Source organism: Polistes fuscatus, unplaced genomic scaffold, assembly GCF_010416935.1.
Source record: "Polistes fuscatus isolate 324 unplaced genomic scaffold, CU_Pfus_HIC Scaffold4, whole genome shotgun sequence".
Lineage (NCBI taxonomy): Eukaryota > Metazoa > Arthropoda > Insecta > Hymenoptera > Vespidae > Polistes > Polistes fuscatus.
This window is the reverse complement of record NW_025113118.1, coordinates 453,631-473,151: the sequence shown is the minus strand read 5'-3', so window position 1 is coordinate 473,151 and position 19,521 is coordinate 453,631. Positions and strand designations below refer to the sequence as shown.

Genomic DNA, 19,521 nt, shown 5'->3' with positions numbered 1-19,521 from the left:
ATTTTGCTCGTATCGCCAGCCGTTCGCTTTTCTCCTCGTAATAATACCGACACAGTGCTCTTTGCATGTGAAGAAGAAACGGCTGGTGAGAGAGTGCTTTCGAGACGACGCCTCTGTGCTAATTAGTACCACCAATTAGCGTGCGTCGCTTTACCTTTTCTCTCTCTCTCTCTCTCTCTCTCTCTCTCTCTTATCTCCATCCTTTCACTCGGATTCATCGATCGAGTAACTCGTACCTACGCACGTACATACAATAACCATGTTTTTCTTTCTTACTTCTGTGTCGTTTCGTTGCACCATAAAATATCTATTAATTCTATCTGCATCGCCGAATTAAAAACAAAATAAAAGTTTAGAATCACTAATTACATTTTATATTTGTCGAACGGCAATATTAAGGGAACAACAAAGAAAGTTATTAAGTTATACCTATACGTTCTTCTAAAAGATATAAAAACATCGGATTCTAAAGTAGCTCGTAACGATTTCAAATGAATATTTGTCATATTCGTTTTTCAAACTTGGTCAAGTATGGCTAAAAAAGGTAATTGGTATATACAAGAATCTTTAACCCTTTCTTGATCATCCCTGCATATGAGATCTTCTCTTTTTTCTTAGCATTTATTTTCTTGAAGCCAACAGTGAGGTAAGAGACAACTTTGGCAGAAATCTTTGCGTCGCGATTATAGAACGAACGTAAATCATTGGACAATGGTGGAGTAGGTAGCGTTGATTCTCGCTCTCGCTCTCTCCCTTTTTTTCTCTCTTCCTCTATCCCTCCTTCTACTTCTTCTCTGTCTCCTCTCTGTCCCTTTATACTGTCATTTCATGCGTACGAAAGACCGAGAGCATAAATCCGTGATATAAATCAAACGCTGGGATATCATGGGACACCGCTGCGAGCGGAGATACACATTGAGGGAGCTAGACAATTTTTTTCCTATTTCTCTTCTGTCGCGTGATCGAGTAGCGCCTCTACGAACGAAGAACGAATTGAAAAAAGTCACCTTACAGACCACGAAACACGAAGCCAACGTAAATAAGTACACACACATATATATATGCATGCATATAATGTTGAAAGTCTTGAATATAACTCGCGCTATTTCCGTATTGAACATCATGCTAACTTGGCAAGCCCTACGGCATTTATTTCGTTTACTTTTACAAATGACTCTCATCTTTCGACACTATAGTACCGTTCCAATCGTTAGTCTTAATGATTCTATGTGTCTTAATATTCGGCAAAATTGTTAAGGTTATCTTAATAAGGTGTACTTTATAAGGGAGAAAGTGACAGAGACAAAAATGGTATCTTATATGTGTATGCATGCATGCATGTAATTCATCTCTTTTTCTCTCTCTCTTTCTTTCTCTCTCTCCCTTTTTCTCTTACTCTTTTCAACTCGATGATGGATCGCAAAGGATGCACTGTGGATGCGAGTCACGGTTCGTTACAATTTCTTACTGTAGGCGCCTTCCACTGATGGCAAGAGGAAGAGGAATAATAATAATAATAATAATAATAATAATAATAATAATAATAATAATAATAATAATAATAATAATAATAATAATAATAATAATCGACGATGAGAAAGGTGAAAATAAAGAAAATTAAGAGAGTTAACGAGGATGGTATGATAGAAGAGAAAAGGCGTGTCCAGGACATTAGGATAATCAATTAATCGAAGACTGATCTTCAAAGGATCTATGAAGATCATCGTATGTCTTAACGATTCAACTTCTCGTATTTTACCCTTGAGTCTTATTACCGTTGTCATATGGGATGTCACGATGTCGGACGTTGAGGAATGAAAGAACAGACGGCGGACGAAGAACGACTCCATTGTTCAATACCTTCACGGTACAGATTCAACGATAGCTCGATAATAAAGTCAAACATCGAGATATAATTTAATCGAGACTCTCATTTGTTTCCATTCATTCTCCTCTTCCTCTTCTTCTACTCCTTGTCTTTCTTGTGAACACCAATACTTCAAGTAAGTAAGTAAATATCTATACAAGGTGATAGATAAATCGATAAAGATCGATAAGTATCTTTAGCATTGGTGCATTGAAAATTCTCATCGATTGTTCTACCAAGAAAAGGCAAATTCTCTCTCTCATGGTAGAATCGTCGAGTAAACCGAAAAATAATTTACACCATGGTGGTACCTCGAAGAACGAGATAAAGACGGCGAATCTCGAGAACGCTTACAACGATAAGAAGGTACGAATGGTGCACTGTACTACTCCCCTCTCTTTCTTCTCGCTCGTTCACTCCTTCCTTTATTTCTTATCTGATACCTTGTAACATACCGTATTCCCTTACTCGAGATAACCCTTCGCGAACGTGAACTCGTATACGCAACGTGCCTATTGTTTATTTCTCTAAGGAAAGAACGATCTATAACGCTAAGTAATAAAGATCTCGGGTACTTTTATCTGATGGCTTTTCGTTGCGGAGAGTCGCGATATTACGACGAGAAGCGTGTCTCTTTGTTTGCTTTTTCGCACGAAACCGCGTGAGCTCCGATAAACTTCAGACAAGGAAGAGAGAGAGAAAGAGAGAGAGAGAGAGGGAGAGAGAGAGAGAGAGAGGGGGAATAGAATAAAAAAAAATAGGAGTCTAACTGGAAAGGCTGCCTATCGAATGCTCGCGTTTGAACACTGAAAGGTCCGAGAACAAATCGCCAATGAGATCTCCGACAATCGGTTGACTTTACGCGTAGCAATTCATTTTCGTCTTATCTGATATCCTCGTGAGCAATATGGAGAAGTACTAGAGTACTAGACAGCCGTTTGCTACGCGCCTTTCGTGCGAATAATCGCCTCGACTGTGATTTCTAACTACGATAGATATCTTCTTTTCTCTCTCTTTCTCTCTCTCTTTCTTTGTTTCTTTCTTTCCTCTTTTCTTCCAGCTGCCAATGAATTTAATAGATCCGTCATCGATACGAACGCATAACGTAATTTGATTTTTTCATTACCTCTTTGGTCCGATAGAATGAAAGATAGGAATGAAACGAACGTTAAGAGAAGACTAATTATTGCTTTTCGCTAGTTCGTCGCCTAGGGCGCTAGTTAATATTTACCTACGGGACTACTACTAACATAAGTTATCTCTCAACGATAAACTATGATTTTCTTTTACAATTTGTTAATTTAGAATAAATTCAATGTTTCGAGGATAAAAGATCGTTACTTACATTCTTATTCGTTATCTCAATTTCTGTATTAATCAGCTAGATTTAAAATAAAACTTCCCAACGTTAGGATATAATATTATGTAATGATATTAGAAAAGGAAGAAGGTTAACCGCGCATCCTAACGAACTGACCAACATCCGCGAACTTGTGTTATAAAATTATTCTCTCAACACAAGAAATGCAATGTTAAATTTATATTTTAAATAAAATACTAGCTCGTTAAATAAAATAAAAATAGTTGGTGATCTAATCAAACTAATCCAAACTATAAAATGATATAGAAAAGAAAAAAAAATATATATATAAAAGTTCTATCTCGATCTACTACTATCTAACGTTCGCCGAGAAAGAGAACGGAAAGAGGTGAATATAGGATAAAGGAGAAAGAAAGAGAAGGGGCTAATTTACAGGACAGGAAGTCTCCCGTCTTTCTACCACATCCGGCTATCGTTTCTGGATAGAAATTAAATGACGAAGTTAAAACTAACGTCGATCGGCATAAAACACGTCGTACTAATTAACGATTAACCATGATCAGGATTTCTTACTACCGTTACTATCGACAACTAGCACCACTTGTTGTACTATTCTATTTAACGACACACCAATTCTAATCTTGGTAAATCGCGAAATTCGTATATTTTTGTTTTCGAAAATAATCTCGATGCGCTTCGTCGAGATTTTATTACTACTCCTCGGGCGCCTGTTCGTTCAAGTTGCCTTGCACCAAGGGCTGTAATCTAGGCACAACTTTAATAGAATACCGCTTATGAATTACGATGAGCGTACGAGGAGTTACAACGAACTGTAATTATTAACGAATTCTACACTCTTGGTAGATAGTTTCTCTGCACTTGAAAGTTTCAACGTTCTTTCACGTAAATCAGAAGCAAGATTCCTTTTGCACATCTTGCGTTCGTGTGTTAGTGTCAAACTTTATAGGTAAAAAGTGTATCATACTTTAATCTATCTATAAGATCGATTCATTATTATTATTAATCGATTAATCGATTTGGAGCAAGTTATTTAAAGAAAATAAAAAGATTTTATTTTATCGCTACCACTATTATCGATGATATATATACTCGCGGTATGCTAAAATAACACATCGAAATAAAGATTACAAAAAATCCAAGAGAGAAAAAGAAATTCTAGTCGATATATCGATGTTGGTATAAAACCCATCTATACCTGTAATACGATACGAGTAAAAAAACATTGAAAATAGATAAAGCAACGATAAATATAGCTCGCACGTGGCGATCACGATTTCCATAATTAGAAAATCGCGATGAAATCGATGTTTGCGTGAGATCGCTTCTTCTTCCTCCAGTCACGCACGATCGCGCGTAATCGCGTAAAAAACTTTGGTCGTTATCGATCTAACCGCATCTGATCGCGAGCGTGCTATGAATAAGATTAGAAAAAACGTTAGATCACGAGAAACGATTCGATTTACTATGTACTTTCAATTGAAATATAAAAAACAAAAGAATGGAACATAGATTTATTAACTGAAATCGATAACAAATGGATATAAATTGCAATCGAATGAAAATATAATATTAATAAAATAATTATTTAAATTAACTTCGATTACAGATTATGTTCGAAAGTAAATAATGAATGCATGCGTTGATTTGTAAATAAGTAATCAAGAATGAAAAGAAGAAGAAGAAGAAAAGAGAGAGTTGAAACATCATCGAATGAAAACGTCGTCGCGTTAAATGACAGAGAATAAGTAAACGAAGGAAATGACGAGCGCGAGCAAGCGATCGTAACTGCACCTGCGGCCAAGCCGTTGCGTTACAACGCGGCGAACGCTTGGAACACGCTTGGTAGACCCCCTTTTGACGGATCGTAATTTATCGTGTGCCTCGTAAAACACGATTCTATGAAGGTGCTCCTTCTTTCGTCGAGTATACTTTTTTCTTCTTTCTTTCCTTCATTTTTTTTTCTCTTCATTTACCCTTCGACTCCTCTCTACTTTCAACTTTTCAATTCGCATTTACATTAGCTTTCGATGATTTTCAAACTTATAATTTGTGCGTAATAAAAACTTTACCCCTTTAAATATGATCGTGTTATATTTTTATGGTCATACCTATTGTTCAAGTATGTTTCTTTTTCTATGACTTTGATTAGATTAAGTGATTAGTTTTTCTGAGTTGATATTATACACGTGGATAAATTTCTTTTTTAAATTAACTACACATTAACGCTATCAGTGTTATAAAGCTTTGTTAATATAACCTTGGAAGTAACAACATTTGAAAAGAAAGAGAGAGAGAGAGAGAGAGAGAAAGAAAAAGAAGAGAGTTTGAAAGGCGTGTACCATCTCTTTGATGAGTATCGCACGACTCGAGGATTAGAGCTTAGAGCATGCCATTATTTACGAGCGTCCCTTCGGGCAAGTAAACGCGTTTTTCACCGTGAAAAAATTGTACTATAAGTCGTAAATACTTTGAGCGCGCGATCGGCCGGACGTACATAATTATGGGGCGAGATCACGCTCGGTAGTAATTAACTTTGAGCGATCGTTTAATGCAGATCTTTCGGGCGACTCGAGTTAGTTGGGTATCTCGCTAGAACATTTCCGCTTCTTTATTCTTTTCATTCTGTTTTTTTTCTCTTTTCCTATAAAAGAACGTTGAACCCAACCGATAGCTTCCGAATTCGTTGATTCGCCAAAAATCCTGCGAAAAGAAATCTAAAAATAAATTATCCAGGCTTTGTTGAATAATTCTTATTGATTCTCAAACGATGATTAATTTTTCTTTCGTATATTTTAAACTTGCAACAGGTATATCTAGATATATATTTAGTTAGTTAGATCTATTCTACCTATTATACATTTTGTATGATCTTAAAAACGTTAGGTAAGCTTTTTATACTCTTAAATATTCTTTCTCGAGAAGATATCAAAGTGATTATGATTTTCTAAAGAAAAAAAGGGAAGAAGGAAAGTTAAATATGGTTTGTAAACGCATCGACAACCGTTGTACCATCATTATATAAGCGCTTCGAGAAAGTTATCTCGTTGTCCCGGTAACTTGGTAATGAGTTGGTCTTGAAAATTATTAACCGACGGCTAGGAACCAGCAGGTGCAGTCAATCCACGGAGTCTGGACCACGACTTGGTAAATAGCGAACTACGTTTATCATGGATCGAAACTCGAAAAAGCGTGTCGACGACGTGTGATACATTGACGAGAGTAAACTTTAGAAAAAACTTTCTTTCGAACTCTATTCTTGTCATTTTCTTCTTCGATTCTTTTCTTCTTGAAGTTCTCTTCGAGAAGAAGAGGAGCCATTTTTTAAAGAAGGTCTGCGAGAAGAAGACCGGCTCCGTGCCGTGGATCGTCGGCAATGTAAATTTTTACGTTCTAATTATACGGCACGTACGTCTTTGGAATTTGTAAGGGCGCTGTCCGGTCTCAGAGATGGATGGTCTTGGTTTTTGCGCGACGGTGAACGACCAAGCCGAACAGGAGGCGTTCAGAGTGCACCTTCGTCGAACGTTCTTTGGTATCTACGATGTTGCACGAAGAAAGAGAAAGGGCTGATGTTCTTCGAAATGAAGGTGACAGCTTATTGGCACGCTAGAATGACGTTCCTTGCTTACACTCGATAATTTATGTAGAAACGTTCTTTCTATGACCTTTCATAATACATATGATTGTTTGATATCGCTTTACATAGGTACATATAGGTATATATACAATTCATAGGAGAAGAGGATAAACTGAAAGAAAGAAAATAGAAAGATAGAATGAGACAATTCGAGATTAGAAAGCGACGAATCTCGCGTTGATTTTACCCTATCAGACAGAACCGTCTTACGATCGTATAAATCCAAATAGCGATTAGATTTTTGTGCACGTTGGTGGTCCAAATACGTCCTATGTGTATCTTAGTAACATTTGCACGCGTAACGTATATACGAACAAACGATAAAGAGTCGAGCTTCTTTCGAATTTCTAAGAAGAGATAGTTTCTCTGGGAGGAGGGATATTTATGAGCGTTTAGAAACCCTGGGTGTGGTTTGGTGTGTAGCACGTGTAAACGCAACGTAGTCTCTGAGATCGGGACGAATGAGCAGTTGGCGTGAATTGAACAGCAGACAACGAGAGTAATGCTACAAAATATTATCACGAATATTACTTAGTCGCAGCCTGAAGGAAAACTATTGAATGGAACGTCCTCGAGAATCACGAGAAAACGTGGATCACGATATGTATATTAATCTTTCTACCTCAACGAGCATTCTTCGGACACTTCGAATATGTTCCCGCTATCGAATCGATTCTTCTGGCATTGATCCAAAAATCTTATTGCTCGAGAATAAAAGAAATAAAAAAATGTCTTTGCGAATCCTTCGAACTTTCGCATACGATTCGCAAGATGAACTTTCAAATAATTGATTTTATATCGATACGATCCCTATCGTTGGCTTATTTATTTATGCAAGTACATAAAAATACGTAGGGACACACGTCGGCTATTTATAGTAGACCGTATTGCTTAAAATGCACGTTACAAGCTATTATCTTTACAAAAAATAGAATAAATAATTGAGGTTGCGACGAATTAATGTTCTACAATGTTATAAAACGAGCAAATAACGCGAATACATTTTAACCATATATACACGAAGATATTATTAAATCGGTTATCGTGTAACGATATCAAAGTTCTACGTAGTGCTGATGGTTAGATCTTTGATCAAAGTCGACCTTGATTCTCTGATCGATGTTGCCGATCGGACCAGCCTCCTCATGAAATTCAATAACCTTTAATTATAACGATTCACACACAATGAACGGTCGATACATAATCGGCAAGGATATTCTCAATTCGTCAAGTCAGCCGTCGTGGTTGCACTCGTGATTACTTTAAAACTTATCACTGTTCTATCTCTCTCATTTTTCATATTTCTGTTTTCTCTTATTTTACACTTTTTACCTTCTTTCCTTTTTTTTATTCTATTTGCTACCGTGAGTGAGAACCTTAGGGTCAAGCCACGACGTATAACCAACTCTCCCGTTTATCTAAAAAGAATGGTCGTACAAGAAATCTCGCTAGTTCTGACAAATTGATACATGGTTCTCTTTCTAGATGATCGTTTCTACGTGTCAGTGTCGTTACTCGACACCGAATCTTTTTCTATCGCAAACAAGTAATACACGATATCATGTTTCAAAAGAGAATCTTATATTTTCAAGTATTTATAATTAATGATACAATTGTCATACGAATCTACTAGTTATTTTTCTTTTAACTTTATAAAAAAAAAAACAAATAAAACAAAAATCATAACGAGTTCTATAAATCCTAATAAATCTGGGAAAAAAAATAAAAAATTATATTATTAGTAATACGTAATACGTGTATAACAATCGATGATGATGAGTCCTTTTCGACGAAAATAAGAATCGTTCAAGGTAGGCTCGAACGAAAAAGAAAAAGAGGGAGAACTCTTTCGTTCTCTACTTCTTTCTTTCCCTTTCTTCTTTTCTTTCCTCTCGAAGCCGCTCAATTTACATTTCGTCAACGCCGGCTGTCGTTAGGCAGATGCAAGCACAAATTGGACGCGCCGTGTCCCCCTTTTCTGCGTATCACCTGCTCCCTTTCGCGCAATTACGGCCAATTTTATCGGGTTTTGAAAAGTGTCGCTCGATCGTCTCGATCTTCGAGAGATTGCATGATCATGCGCGTGCACGTTACATCGTTCGTTCTTTCGGCCACATTGGGATCAAGTATGGGCCTGGGTTATATTGCATATGTATCTATGTATCTATGTAGCATCGTTTTCCGTTAGTATATCGTTCGAAATCTTCCTTTTTTTTTTAACTTTGTTTGGTAAAAGAGAAGATATAAAAGATATGCTAGTATCGGTGTCATCGATCCACGCGATCTAATCGACAAGAGAATATTCTCTTACGCTTATACAAGCTTATATAATTATTGTAATTTATCATTTTCCTATACTTCAATTTTACTCTTCGATGGATCTTTAAAACGTTATTAAGGCAAATGACTCGGAGCATTTCGTCATTTTATGAATCGATAATGATCTGAATGCTACTGCATCTTAATCGATTCCTTCGCTAAAATATCTACGACTTTATACGTATAAATATGCATAGTTAAGATTTCGATCGATCTATCATTTCCCACGCGATCAACGTGTTTATCTATGTTATCATTTTCCTAGAGGTAAAAAGTCAATTGATGATCGATCGAATACAGAATAATTAATTGTAATGATCAATTTTTTTCTTTTTTATAATATTATTAAGTTCTTCGATGAATGTTGTTTTCTTTTATAAAATATAGATATCTTCGTACAAAGATAAATGTATTATTTTATTTTTAAATAGGGAAGATAAGAGAAATAATTTCTCTTCCGTCCGTGTATCATTGTTTAAATAAGTGGTATCTTTCGTGGCGATACGACGAGGAAAAAGAAACATTGACGTCGATACGTCGATCTCGTTACTTTACTAGACCGTAATTCGGTCGAAAGGGCGAATGATGGGTTTGCTCGTTCGACAGAAGCGAAACTTCGAAGACGCAGAGCACGCGAAGGTCGTCTTTAATGTTCTCGATCGTTAAGGAAATCTCGAGTTTCAGCGTGGGATTGCTGGTAATCGTGTCGATGACGTTGCATTCCGTTTAGTCGCACGAGTCAAAAGTTCGCCTTGGTCGTTCATTAAAAACGCATCACTTCCTCATCGTGTCGATCGAGGTTATTCTTCTCCACGCAAAAAAAAATCCAGAAAAAAATTAAAGAAAAGAAAAAAAGAAGAAATAAGGGTGAAGAAAATCGAAAGAGGTCGAGTTTGTTTCTCCTGTGAGTAGTTACGCGTGTCGGATATCTTTCAGCGTGGTGAATCTATTATTACGGTCGTCTTCGAAGCTATTAATTAGGGTTGAGGTTGGAAGAAGGAAACGTGATGACAGAGGGAGAGAGAAAGAGCAAGCTCGTTTAATTCCTCGGTATTCGTGATATTTTTCTTCTTTCTTTCCCTTAGCTCTTTCCCCACTCGAACGACATTTCCGAGAATCGAGATAATCGTAAATAAATTCTTGGGTTAATTAGTCGAAGACGATACCTCTTTATTTCTGTAGACTCACTCGCGGACATCGTCTTCTTAGTGTATTCCTGTTAGACTGTAGATTAATCCGTGGTTCGTGCTATTCCCTAATTAAAATTCTTCTATGCGATTAATAATGAGAACTAACGAAAATAGTTCTTGGGTCATGATCAGCGACGAATTTACATAGATAAAGCCTTCGGGTTAATTATTCGAAACTAGTTTGCTACCATTACTCTTTTTAACAAGCATATACAGTTTTATCGAGAAAGCATCGTATTACGTGAAAACTTATCCAAACGAATCCATAAATTGAACGTTTTTGAACGCATTACGAAAGAAAAGATAAAATGTTTGGAAATTTCGGTGATTCACAAAGGCGAACCTGTTCTGTGTTAAACCAACCGTAAGGATAACATCAGTGGATACAGCTTAAGGTGTTTGCCACTTCAAAGACGGCCGCAATTTCTACAGCCTCCTTCAATTAATTGCTGTTCCTTCAAGCAGAGAGAAATAGAGAAAAAGAGAGAAAAATAAAGAGATAGAAATGGTTTGCTATTCATATTTCAAAGCAACGAGACATTGGTATCGGTATTCATGTGATATGACAACGATATTAACTTACGGCTTCCAAATAATACAGGTACAGATGAACGAGGAGGCACTTCCTTTCAATTAATTACCGTTTTCCGACGACGTTAATAACGGAGATCGCCGTGAGCAATAAGTAAGCTTGAGATACAGTCGCCATCTGAAACTCTCTGATCCTTTAAACGATGAACATAATTGATTTCCAAGTTAATTGGCACCTGAACGCGATGACTTCGAGTTTCTCGATCTAGAACGATCAAAACCGACAGACCATTTAAATTACTTCACACGATCTACGCTATGGATTACTAAGCTTACACTGGTAGCAGAATACGATCGGCATCCAGACGAAGAATCTATTCATTGATAATTGCACGTAAAATAATAACGGCCTGTTTAAAGATAAGCGCGTTTAAATATGCCGACGTGTCGAGGATAATGAAGCTCTTTATTCGCGCTTGAGAGTATCGATTAGAAAGAATAATAAAAAGAGAATAAAAAAGAAAATACACGAAGTATTCAGGAAGGGTGAAGAATGAGACGAGAAGGAGGAGGAGGAATACGACAACGACGATGACGAAGAAAAAGATAAGGTAAAAGAGGTAGCAAAAGATCCTGAAGAAGAGTGTCTTTGAGTGCCTTCTAAGGATTAGTCTTGTTCGTTTTTAAAAAGCGTAGAACATGTCGTTTTCCTTTGGTAGATGTGTGCGCGAACGCGCGTATAGAGCAGAGCGGAGCGGAACAGAACGGAACGGAACGGTGCAGCGCGGCGCGTGCAACAATGGCGGATTCCAAGTGGTCCTTGAAGCGGCTCTAATAATTTATATGCTTAAAGGGGCCTGCCTTGGCATGCTCTACGTGAAACGTAGACGCTATGGAGACAAGGGGTCTACGGAAGCGTAGTAGAAGAAGAACAACAACAAGAAAAAGAAGGAGAAGAAGAAAAAGATGTAAAAGAAGGAGAAGAGAAGAAGGAGGGAGCCGTGCTCAAGGGTGCCTTACCTCCTGAGATCTGTAGACGAGGACCCTTCAGGAGAGGAGAATTGCTGCCGCGCTGTCGTTGCTGCCTGGGGTCCTGTCGTCCGTCCTCGACGTCGACGTCGAAGCTGTCTGTTGTCGACGCAATTCGTTTCTCTCTTCCTTTTTTTCTCTCTCCCGCCCATCTCTCTTCTATGCTCCTTCAAACGTTGAAATTCTTACGAACGGAATTGTGAAATTGCTTCCAATCGAATTGCCGATCATCCCCGAGTTCGCCGAATAATCGGGAAGCGATCGTGCATGCAAAGCGGTGATGAAAGTATAGTGATTTGAAAAAAACAATGCACCCGGGTTGTACAGAAGCTAATGAAAACCCATTAATGCGCGTACACTTGCCGAAATGGTTGTGACATGTCCAACCGTGGAATACAGACTGAAAATAAGTTAACATAAACACGAACTAGAAGAGTGGAAGGTTACATGAGGAATACATTTGACTTTTTTCTAAACTATAACTACTAACTACGTTTATTTTAAAATGAATGTTTTTATTTGTTGTCTAGTTGATTGTTGTTAGAACTAAGGTAAAAGATTGTTTTTCTTTTTGTCGATCATCTTCGTTTTGTTTAGGCAGAGAATAGCAATCTGGAGAATAGCAAGTTGAGATCCACTGGTACCGCGAGCGACGACCCACTCTGACGAACACGATGAAAACATCGGGTTTCCAGCGAGTGGATTAATAAACGGATAGCGTTGCTCCGTTCGAAATATTGCTGGCACCCTTCCTTCCTTCCTTCCTTTGCCGTGCGACCCTACGACTCATTTTTTTTATCGCGCTACAGATCGTTTATCTTAATATAGTTTTTCGCGTTTCACGTACCCAGCCGGTGAAAATCGTTTTTCCACGTGTAGTAATAGTTCGAAAAAAAACAAGATCTTTTGCGAAGGTTTAGCTCGACAAAAAAAAATATCATTTCTCTTCTTTCTCTTTCTCTATTCTTTTTTGTTTTTTTTTTATTGACACCAAAGAAACAAATCTATAAACGATCGAAAAATGAACCTATCGTTTGGATCCCTTCGGCAAATATTATTTTTTCTGGCAGACGAAGTTGAAGGTCGTTATTGGAATCTTCCAAATTCCATTCTCATGATTCATCCCGAATCCTTTCTGCGTAAGCGCTTCAGCGTTCTCGGTTACGCCGTTAAGAAAAAAGAAACGATCAAAGTCAAGAAGGAAAGGACCTCGCAAAATCGGCATTAGCATCTAATTATAATATCTTTGTAAAAATAAAAAATAAAAAATAAATAAAAAAGAAGACGATTCGTGGAATTCCTAAACGGTCAAACTCAAAATTGACGCGCGTGATTATTTAAAGAAGAAGAAGAAGAAGAAGAGGTAGGTTGTTTACTCCTGACAATTCTTACATTCCTTGTATCTTACACATTATAACGACAAAATTAGTATACTTATGAAAATTAAATGTATATAGATATACATAATAACTATCATTAGTCGATAATAAAAATATATTGCGAGATAATAACAAATAATGACTTAAATTACAAACTTAATATATAAAAATCAATTAAATTGTTTTATTGTTCGAACTATAGAATTCGAATTATAGAAACTAAATGAGATGAAAGAAGTATGTAGAATGCATAGCTTAAGAGAGAGAGAGAGAGAGAGAGAGAGAGAGAGAGAGAGAGAGAGAGAGAGAAAGAGTGAGAAGGAAAGAAGAAACGAACGAACGAACGAAGAGAATTTAATTCGAGGCATGGTCCGGGGGTTATATAAGTAAACAGACAATGGTTGTTATTGTTTGAACGGGATGAAAAGGACGGAACGGGATGGCCGAGACAGCTGTGAACGTAGATATACACGGCTTGCCCGTGACTGACTGCAGGGTCCGTATTTCTGGAGCAAAAAACTCGGGACCGCTGCTCTCGAAGGAGAGATGCCTTGCGCACCTACTCTACCCAAAGCACGTACACACATACATACATATATACATACGTAAATACACATATGTGCATATACATGAATACATACGTATGGGAATAGTGTAAGAAAATGCACGTAGGCATGCACGCGCAAAAGAAAGAGAGAGAAGAGAGACAAAGCTCCAAGACCCCGTATAGGCCGCGAGATGAGGCAGCACAATGACAGCTTTCACGAACCCTGACGTCTGCCGATCCGAAAGAAGCGACAGAATGCAGACGAAGTGAAGGCTCTGTCTTCTCTTGATGCGCGCGAGCGCGGCCAGTTCGGGATCGAGTTGGCCGGTCGGTCATTCGTTCTTTCGTTGGACGATGTTCTCCTTTTATCCCGTGTCTGTTTCTTCGATTCTCATGTAAGAAACAACTGCAGTTTTCTTTCTACGTTTCGTAATGCTGTTTCGAGATAAACAGGGTTTATCTATAAAAATTTGATAATATAAAATAAAATTCATTCCAGTAGTAAGAGATTCATTCAAATCGTTAAGTATGTATATGTTACCGGAATAGTGGGAAATCAGGCAATGTTAGCAATATCCCGGCATTGTCCTCAATGCGAAGCGTTTTTCGACAAAGTCGGAAATGTATTCATATTTCTCACATTACCTAGAAATTCTTGAGAATGACAAATGAGAAATCGGTAAAGTAAAAAAGCCAATATAAAATATTTTCTTCTAAACTCGCTTATCTTCCGATATAATAAGGAAAAAAAGATACAGATTTTTCATGGAAATCTCTATGAATATCGGTCTAAACGTAATATAATCTTCTACTACGATAAGTAACAGTGGGCCCTACATAATAACATACCAGCATTGACAAAATTTCAATTTATAGAGGTACGCATAATATAGCGGCATGCACAGTCTCAACAACTCGCTCTATGCTCGCTTTTATGTGTGTATGTGAGAGAGGGGTGTGTGTTGATTGTGGGGGGGAGGGGTATGTCTGTGTGTGCCTGTTACTCGATATTGTATTATTTTCAATATTGCCTAAATAGCACTTCGTGTTAGAATGTCTAGTATTATGTTCAATGCTTAGGAGAAGTCCATAAAAATTCTTCTGTTTCCTAGATTATCAAAAAACGCTTTGCATTGAGGACAATGCCTGGGTATTGCTAACATTGCCTGATTTTCCACTATTCCGGTAACATATATATAATGTTACGTTTGATATATATAATTGTTCCCGTAAATTATTTCTTTTTTTATGAAATAAGTATAGATATACATTTATAGTTCATCTATGTCCAGTTAAACGATAGTAACTACACTTTTGGTTTAAAATGATTTATGTAATTGACATTGTTTAAAATTTTATAAATAATTCAAAGTAAGCAAAGGAGAAAGCATTAATGCAAAATTAACTTTTCCCGAACCTTATTTTCCCCATTAAAAATTTGAATGACGGGCAATAACTTAAATTAGCATAAATGTTGGTTAGTGGCTTTTGGCTGAAGATAAATGATTTTTTCTTATTTATAAATGTCATTTTATGTTAATGAATTGGTTATATAAATCTATTAAAAATAAAAGTGTAAAATGCGAGAGAAATACTAATCGTTAGTAGTTTTTCTCACGTCATTTGATTCGATAATCGTAAAAATTTGTGGCCAATTATAATAGACATCGAGCAAAGCCACGCAACCTGTACGATACTTAAAAACTAATGAAGAAAAAAGAAGAGAATAGAAGAGATGAGAAGAAGAAAAGCCCGAAGGATATTTTAATATGACGTTATCGAATATCCAGTTTGTGGACGACGACCTTGGCGTTGGTAATAATGACTAATGAAACGTCCAATGTCCGTAGGTATATTATTATAACTCATGAAAAGATACCCGTCAAGGAAAATGATTTCTCCTATGAGAAAGATCGAGATTTACAATGTGATAGTCCATAGTATAAAAAGAAAAAAAAAAAGGTCGAAGGGAAGAAAGGAAAAGAGAAAGGAGGGTGAAAGAAAAAAGTAAAATGGGAAAGGAGGAGGAGGTGAGAGACGAAGAACGAGAGACGTAAAAAAAGATTCATCGTAAAATCTGCATATCATAGGAGCCAGCGCATCGGATTAACTACGGCACAATTTTTTGCGAAGCCACTCTTTTTTTCATTTATTTTATTTTTTGCCGCTCTCTTATTATTTTCAATACGTCCAAGTTATCGGCGAAGGGTTAGCCCTTTTTCGAGGGAAGACGAACGGGAGAGGGAGGAATCGCCGTGGAGGTCGTAGAATCGCAACCAGGGACACACCCTCTCTCTTCTGTCCTCGACAACCCTTCTTCTTCTGGAGTAGAGTTGAGAAAAAAAGAAAAGAAAAAAAAGCAAGAAGAAAAAACGTGAAAAGGTCTATTCGTGTAGTCCGCATGCAAACTGTCGATGGAAGAACCGTCCGCGTAAATTTTTGTTTCTCCCTATGCGACCCCTATGAATTTTTTTTTCTCCCTTTCTCCTCCTTCTCTCTCTCTTTTTTTTGTTTTTTTCTTTTAGCCTTACAATCTTCCTTGATTTCATCTCGTGAACGCGCTCCCGGAGAAGAGATCGTTGAAATGGCGGGTGCAGTGTTCCCCGTCTCGTGTCACGCATTACTCTGTCCCGACATGTGGCGAATGAAGGGAACCAAAAGACGAAAGAAACAGTTCTATCGATTTTGCGCTCTTTCGACCCTTCATCTTCATATTGTGTTTAATTTTATTGTCGATTATAAGTACCTATTTTATTCTCTCTCTCTTTCTCTTTCTATGAATAATAAATCAAATAATAACGAAAGGGTTTATTACGCACAGACACTGTATTTTAATCTGATTAAATCTGTTTCTAATTTGCATTTAAAATAATTTCAAAGATTTCCATTTAATTATATTATAGTTTTTTAATTAATTTTTCTTTTCTTAAGGTAGAAGAAAAAATAAATTCGATACCGAACCGAAAATAGTAGAGTCATTTAATCGTGTGAAATTGTGTGAAACAAGGCGCGTTTTACGTATCCGGCGTCGTCGAGAGAGTAATAATCCATCATTTATATTAATTGTGCCCTGCGGTACGTCGCATCCTTGCATAAACGATAACATTGTGTTTATACAGGCGCGACGTCAACCATGTTTGCGAGCTAGCGGCTCATGCTCTTCATAAATTCTAATTAAGTTCGCACAATCGACTCTCAGAATTGTACAAGCCACCTTTCTTTCTTTCTCTGTTTCTGTTTATTTCTCTTCCTTATTTTGTTGAAATCTCTGCTTTTGTTCCGTGACAATCATTCGCATATCTCGTTTTTTGAGAAAAATTGGAATAATTAGTGTCACTGTGTCGTACTTATGTTAGTAGTAACGATTTCAATCTTGATTATAATTATCGGTTTAATAAAAGTCTATTCTTTTATTTTTGTTTTTCATCGGGTTTTTTTTTCTTATCATTCTCTTCTTTTTCTCTCATATTAGATAATTTCAAAGAGAGCATGAGATTTTTTTAAATAAATAAGGAAATGTTATCGTAAAAGAACATAAAATGAGGAGGACGTGAAAGTGCATACGCACTGGAAGTACGCAATTTAGTCGTTATGATTGACGATACCTTATAGCATGATACACAGCTTCCCTCCTTTCCATCTACGGCTGAGTTCCGCTTGCTCGGGATAATCCTCAATCGCAATCGAGATTGCCTTATCGGCTAAATTGCAATTACTTCGTTTATAAAGCTATTTTCAAATGAAGTTTAAGAAAATTATGGAAGTAGAAGATCATGAATCAAAAAATTTCGTATATAAATCTTTGCCGTAATGTCATTTAAAAGATTCAGAGGAAAGTAATAAGTGTGGATATACATCGTCGTCGTGACGACGAAGAACTCGTAAGCAATTCGTAATAATGGCTGAATCGTTTCTGAATAACGAAGCGGTCAGTGAACGACTAAAGCGAGAGGTACCATTAGCGTGGAACGAGATTAGCCCAACTTTGTCGAGTGTTATGCTAAAGAGTCGAGCAATATTTCGCATAGTCGTAAGGGGTGGTCTCTAACCCTGGTATGGCGAGAACTACTTTGAAACCAATCTGTCGATACGTAGTCTGTTTCTTTCTCGCTTTACAACTTTAGCATTTGTGTGTGCGCGTATACGTGGCCCCGCGTGTTTCCTTTTAAGCTAAGAGATCTTTTATTACTATATGACTTAATATCTTATTTTAATCTCTCCTATAATTATAGCTATAGTTATCTCCGTATAAAGGGTACTAAAACGAAGAGAAATCTTTTGGTTTTTTTTTCTAGCATAAAATTGTAGTTGATACAGTACCATCAGTTGGTTCTTGGATGAGAATCACTATAGTCCACGAGCGAAGACTTATAGGGCGGCAAGAAAAATAAGTATAAGAAAAAGTGTCGTGCGAGCGAGTGGTGATTCCCACGGGGACAACTTTATCAAAAGATCCAGAGAAGCGTCTAAATACCGAAACAAATTTCTAATTCTATACCATTTGTAATTTCGCCGTGGATACGTGGTTTCAACAAAACGTTCAAGACGAATTTTTGGAAATTGATCATCTTTGTAAACTACTGATTTACTTTATAACAAATAATTCATTCTTTTTATTTATAATAATTTTTATGATTTACGATCGAAAAATAAGAATTTTCTTTTTCTTTGTTCAATGTAAGTATTTATCCTTCTGTTATTAATAACGATATATCATTTAAGAATTAAGAAGCATTATGAACGGAGAACCACTGGGCTCGCGCTAGAAGGCAACGAGAGAGTCTACGCCAGGTTGTTTACTACGAAGAAGGCGAGGCGTGTCGTTGAACCTGGCTGTGGAGAGTAGCGAGTAGAAGGCGGGCCAGGCATGCCTCTCCGTTCGTCTCTCTCTCTCTCTCTCTCTTTCTGTTTTTCTCCTTCTCTCAACTCTTCTCGTTCTTCTCCACTTTCTTGCTTCTACAGCCTCCAGAAACACTCGTACCACTCTTTCGTTAGCGAAGCTTCTGCCACCGTATCGGATCCTTGCTTTCTACCGATCGATCGATAAAGCCGATCGGAATCGTTCTTTCCGGTTCTTTCTTTTCTATTTCTAGTAATACTTCAAATCGTCGTTTATTTTTAGTATATTATAGACGACTAGAATCTCTATTTCTCTTAATGAAACGCTTTCGTTCTCTCTTTCTTTCTCTTTCTTATACAATATAAATGTTATAAATGCTTTAATATAAGTAAGTAAGTAAGTAAGAGGAAGAAGAAGAAGAAGAGGAGGAAGACTAAAGCATAGACAACGAAGAAATGATCTCAAATAAAATGTACAAAGTCGCAACACGAAGGCGCGACATAATTTAATGGCGATGGTTTGGGCCAGCATAGATATAATATGTCTACGTTTCGTAATTTATCCTAACCGTTATTTCGGTACTTCGAAGAGATTTTGAAAGGCTTTAAAACGGTAGTAAGAAATTATTGAAGTCGGCGAATAAGACAAACGAATTCTACTCGGGAATTATATCGAAGAGATACTTACGTTTGCCTGTAGAAAGCTGTTGCATAATATTAACGTTTACATATACATTATATATATATTATTCTCGTATTTACGAGAAGGTTCAGTAAAAACGCGTTCCCGGACGTAGATCCTTATTTTATTTCTGGAACGCTTAGCGCCTCTTTTATTTCA

General features: G+C 37.1%; 1 protein-coding gene across 2 annotated transcripts in view; it reads right to left on the bottom strand.

Annotated features, from left to right (window-relative positions):
• LOC122521273 (UPF0489 protein C5orf22 homolog) overlaps window positions 1-19,521 on the bottom strand; it is a 443,816-nt gene that overhangs the window by 210,843 nt on the left and 213,452 nt on the right. Inside the window, exon 1 of one of the 2 annotated variants that reach the window (XM_043641862.1) lies at window positions 11,907-12,346. The exons of the other annotated variant lie outside the window; for it this stretch is intronic. Coding sequence (XP_043497797.1) covers window positions 11,907-12,067 — 161 coding nt within the window. The 5' untranslated portion in view covers window positions 12,068-12,346. Of the gene's footprint in view, window positions 1-11,906; window positions 12,347-19,521 lie in introns of those variants that run through there. 2 annotated transcript variants of the gene reach the window in all.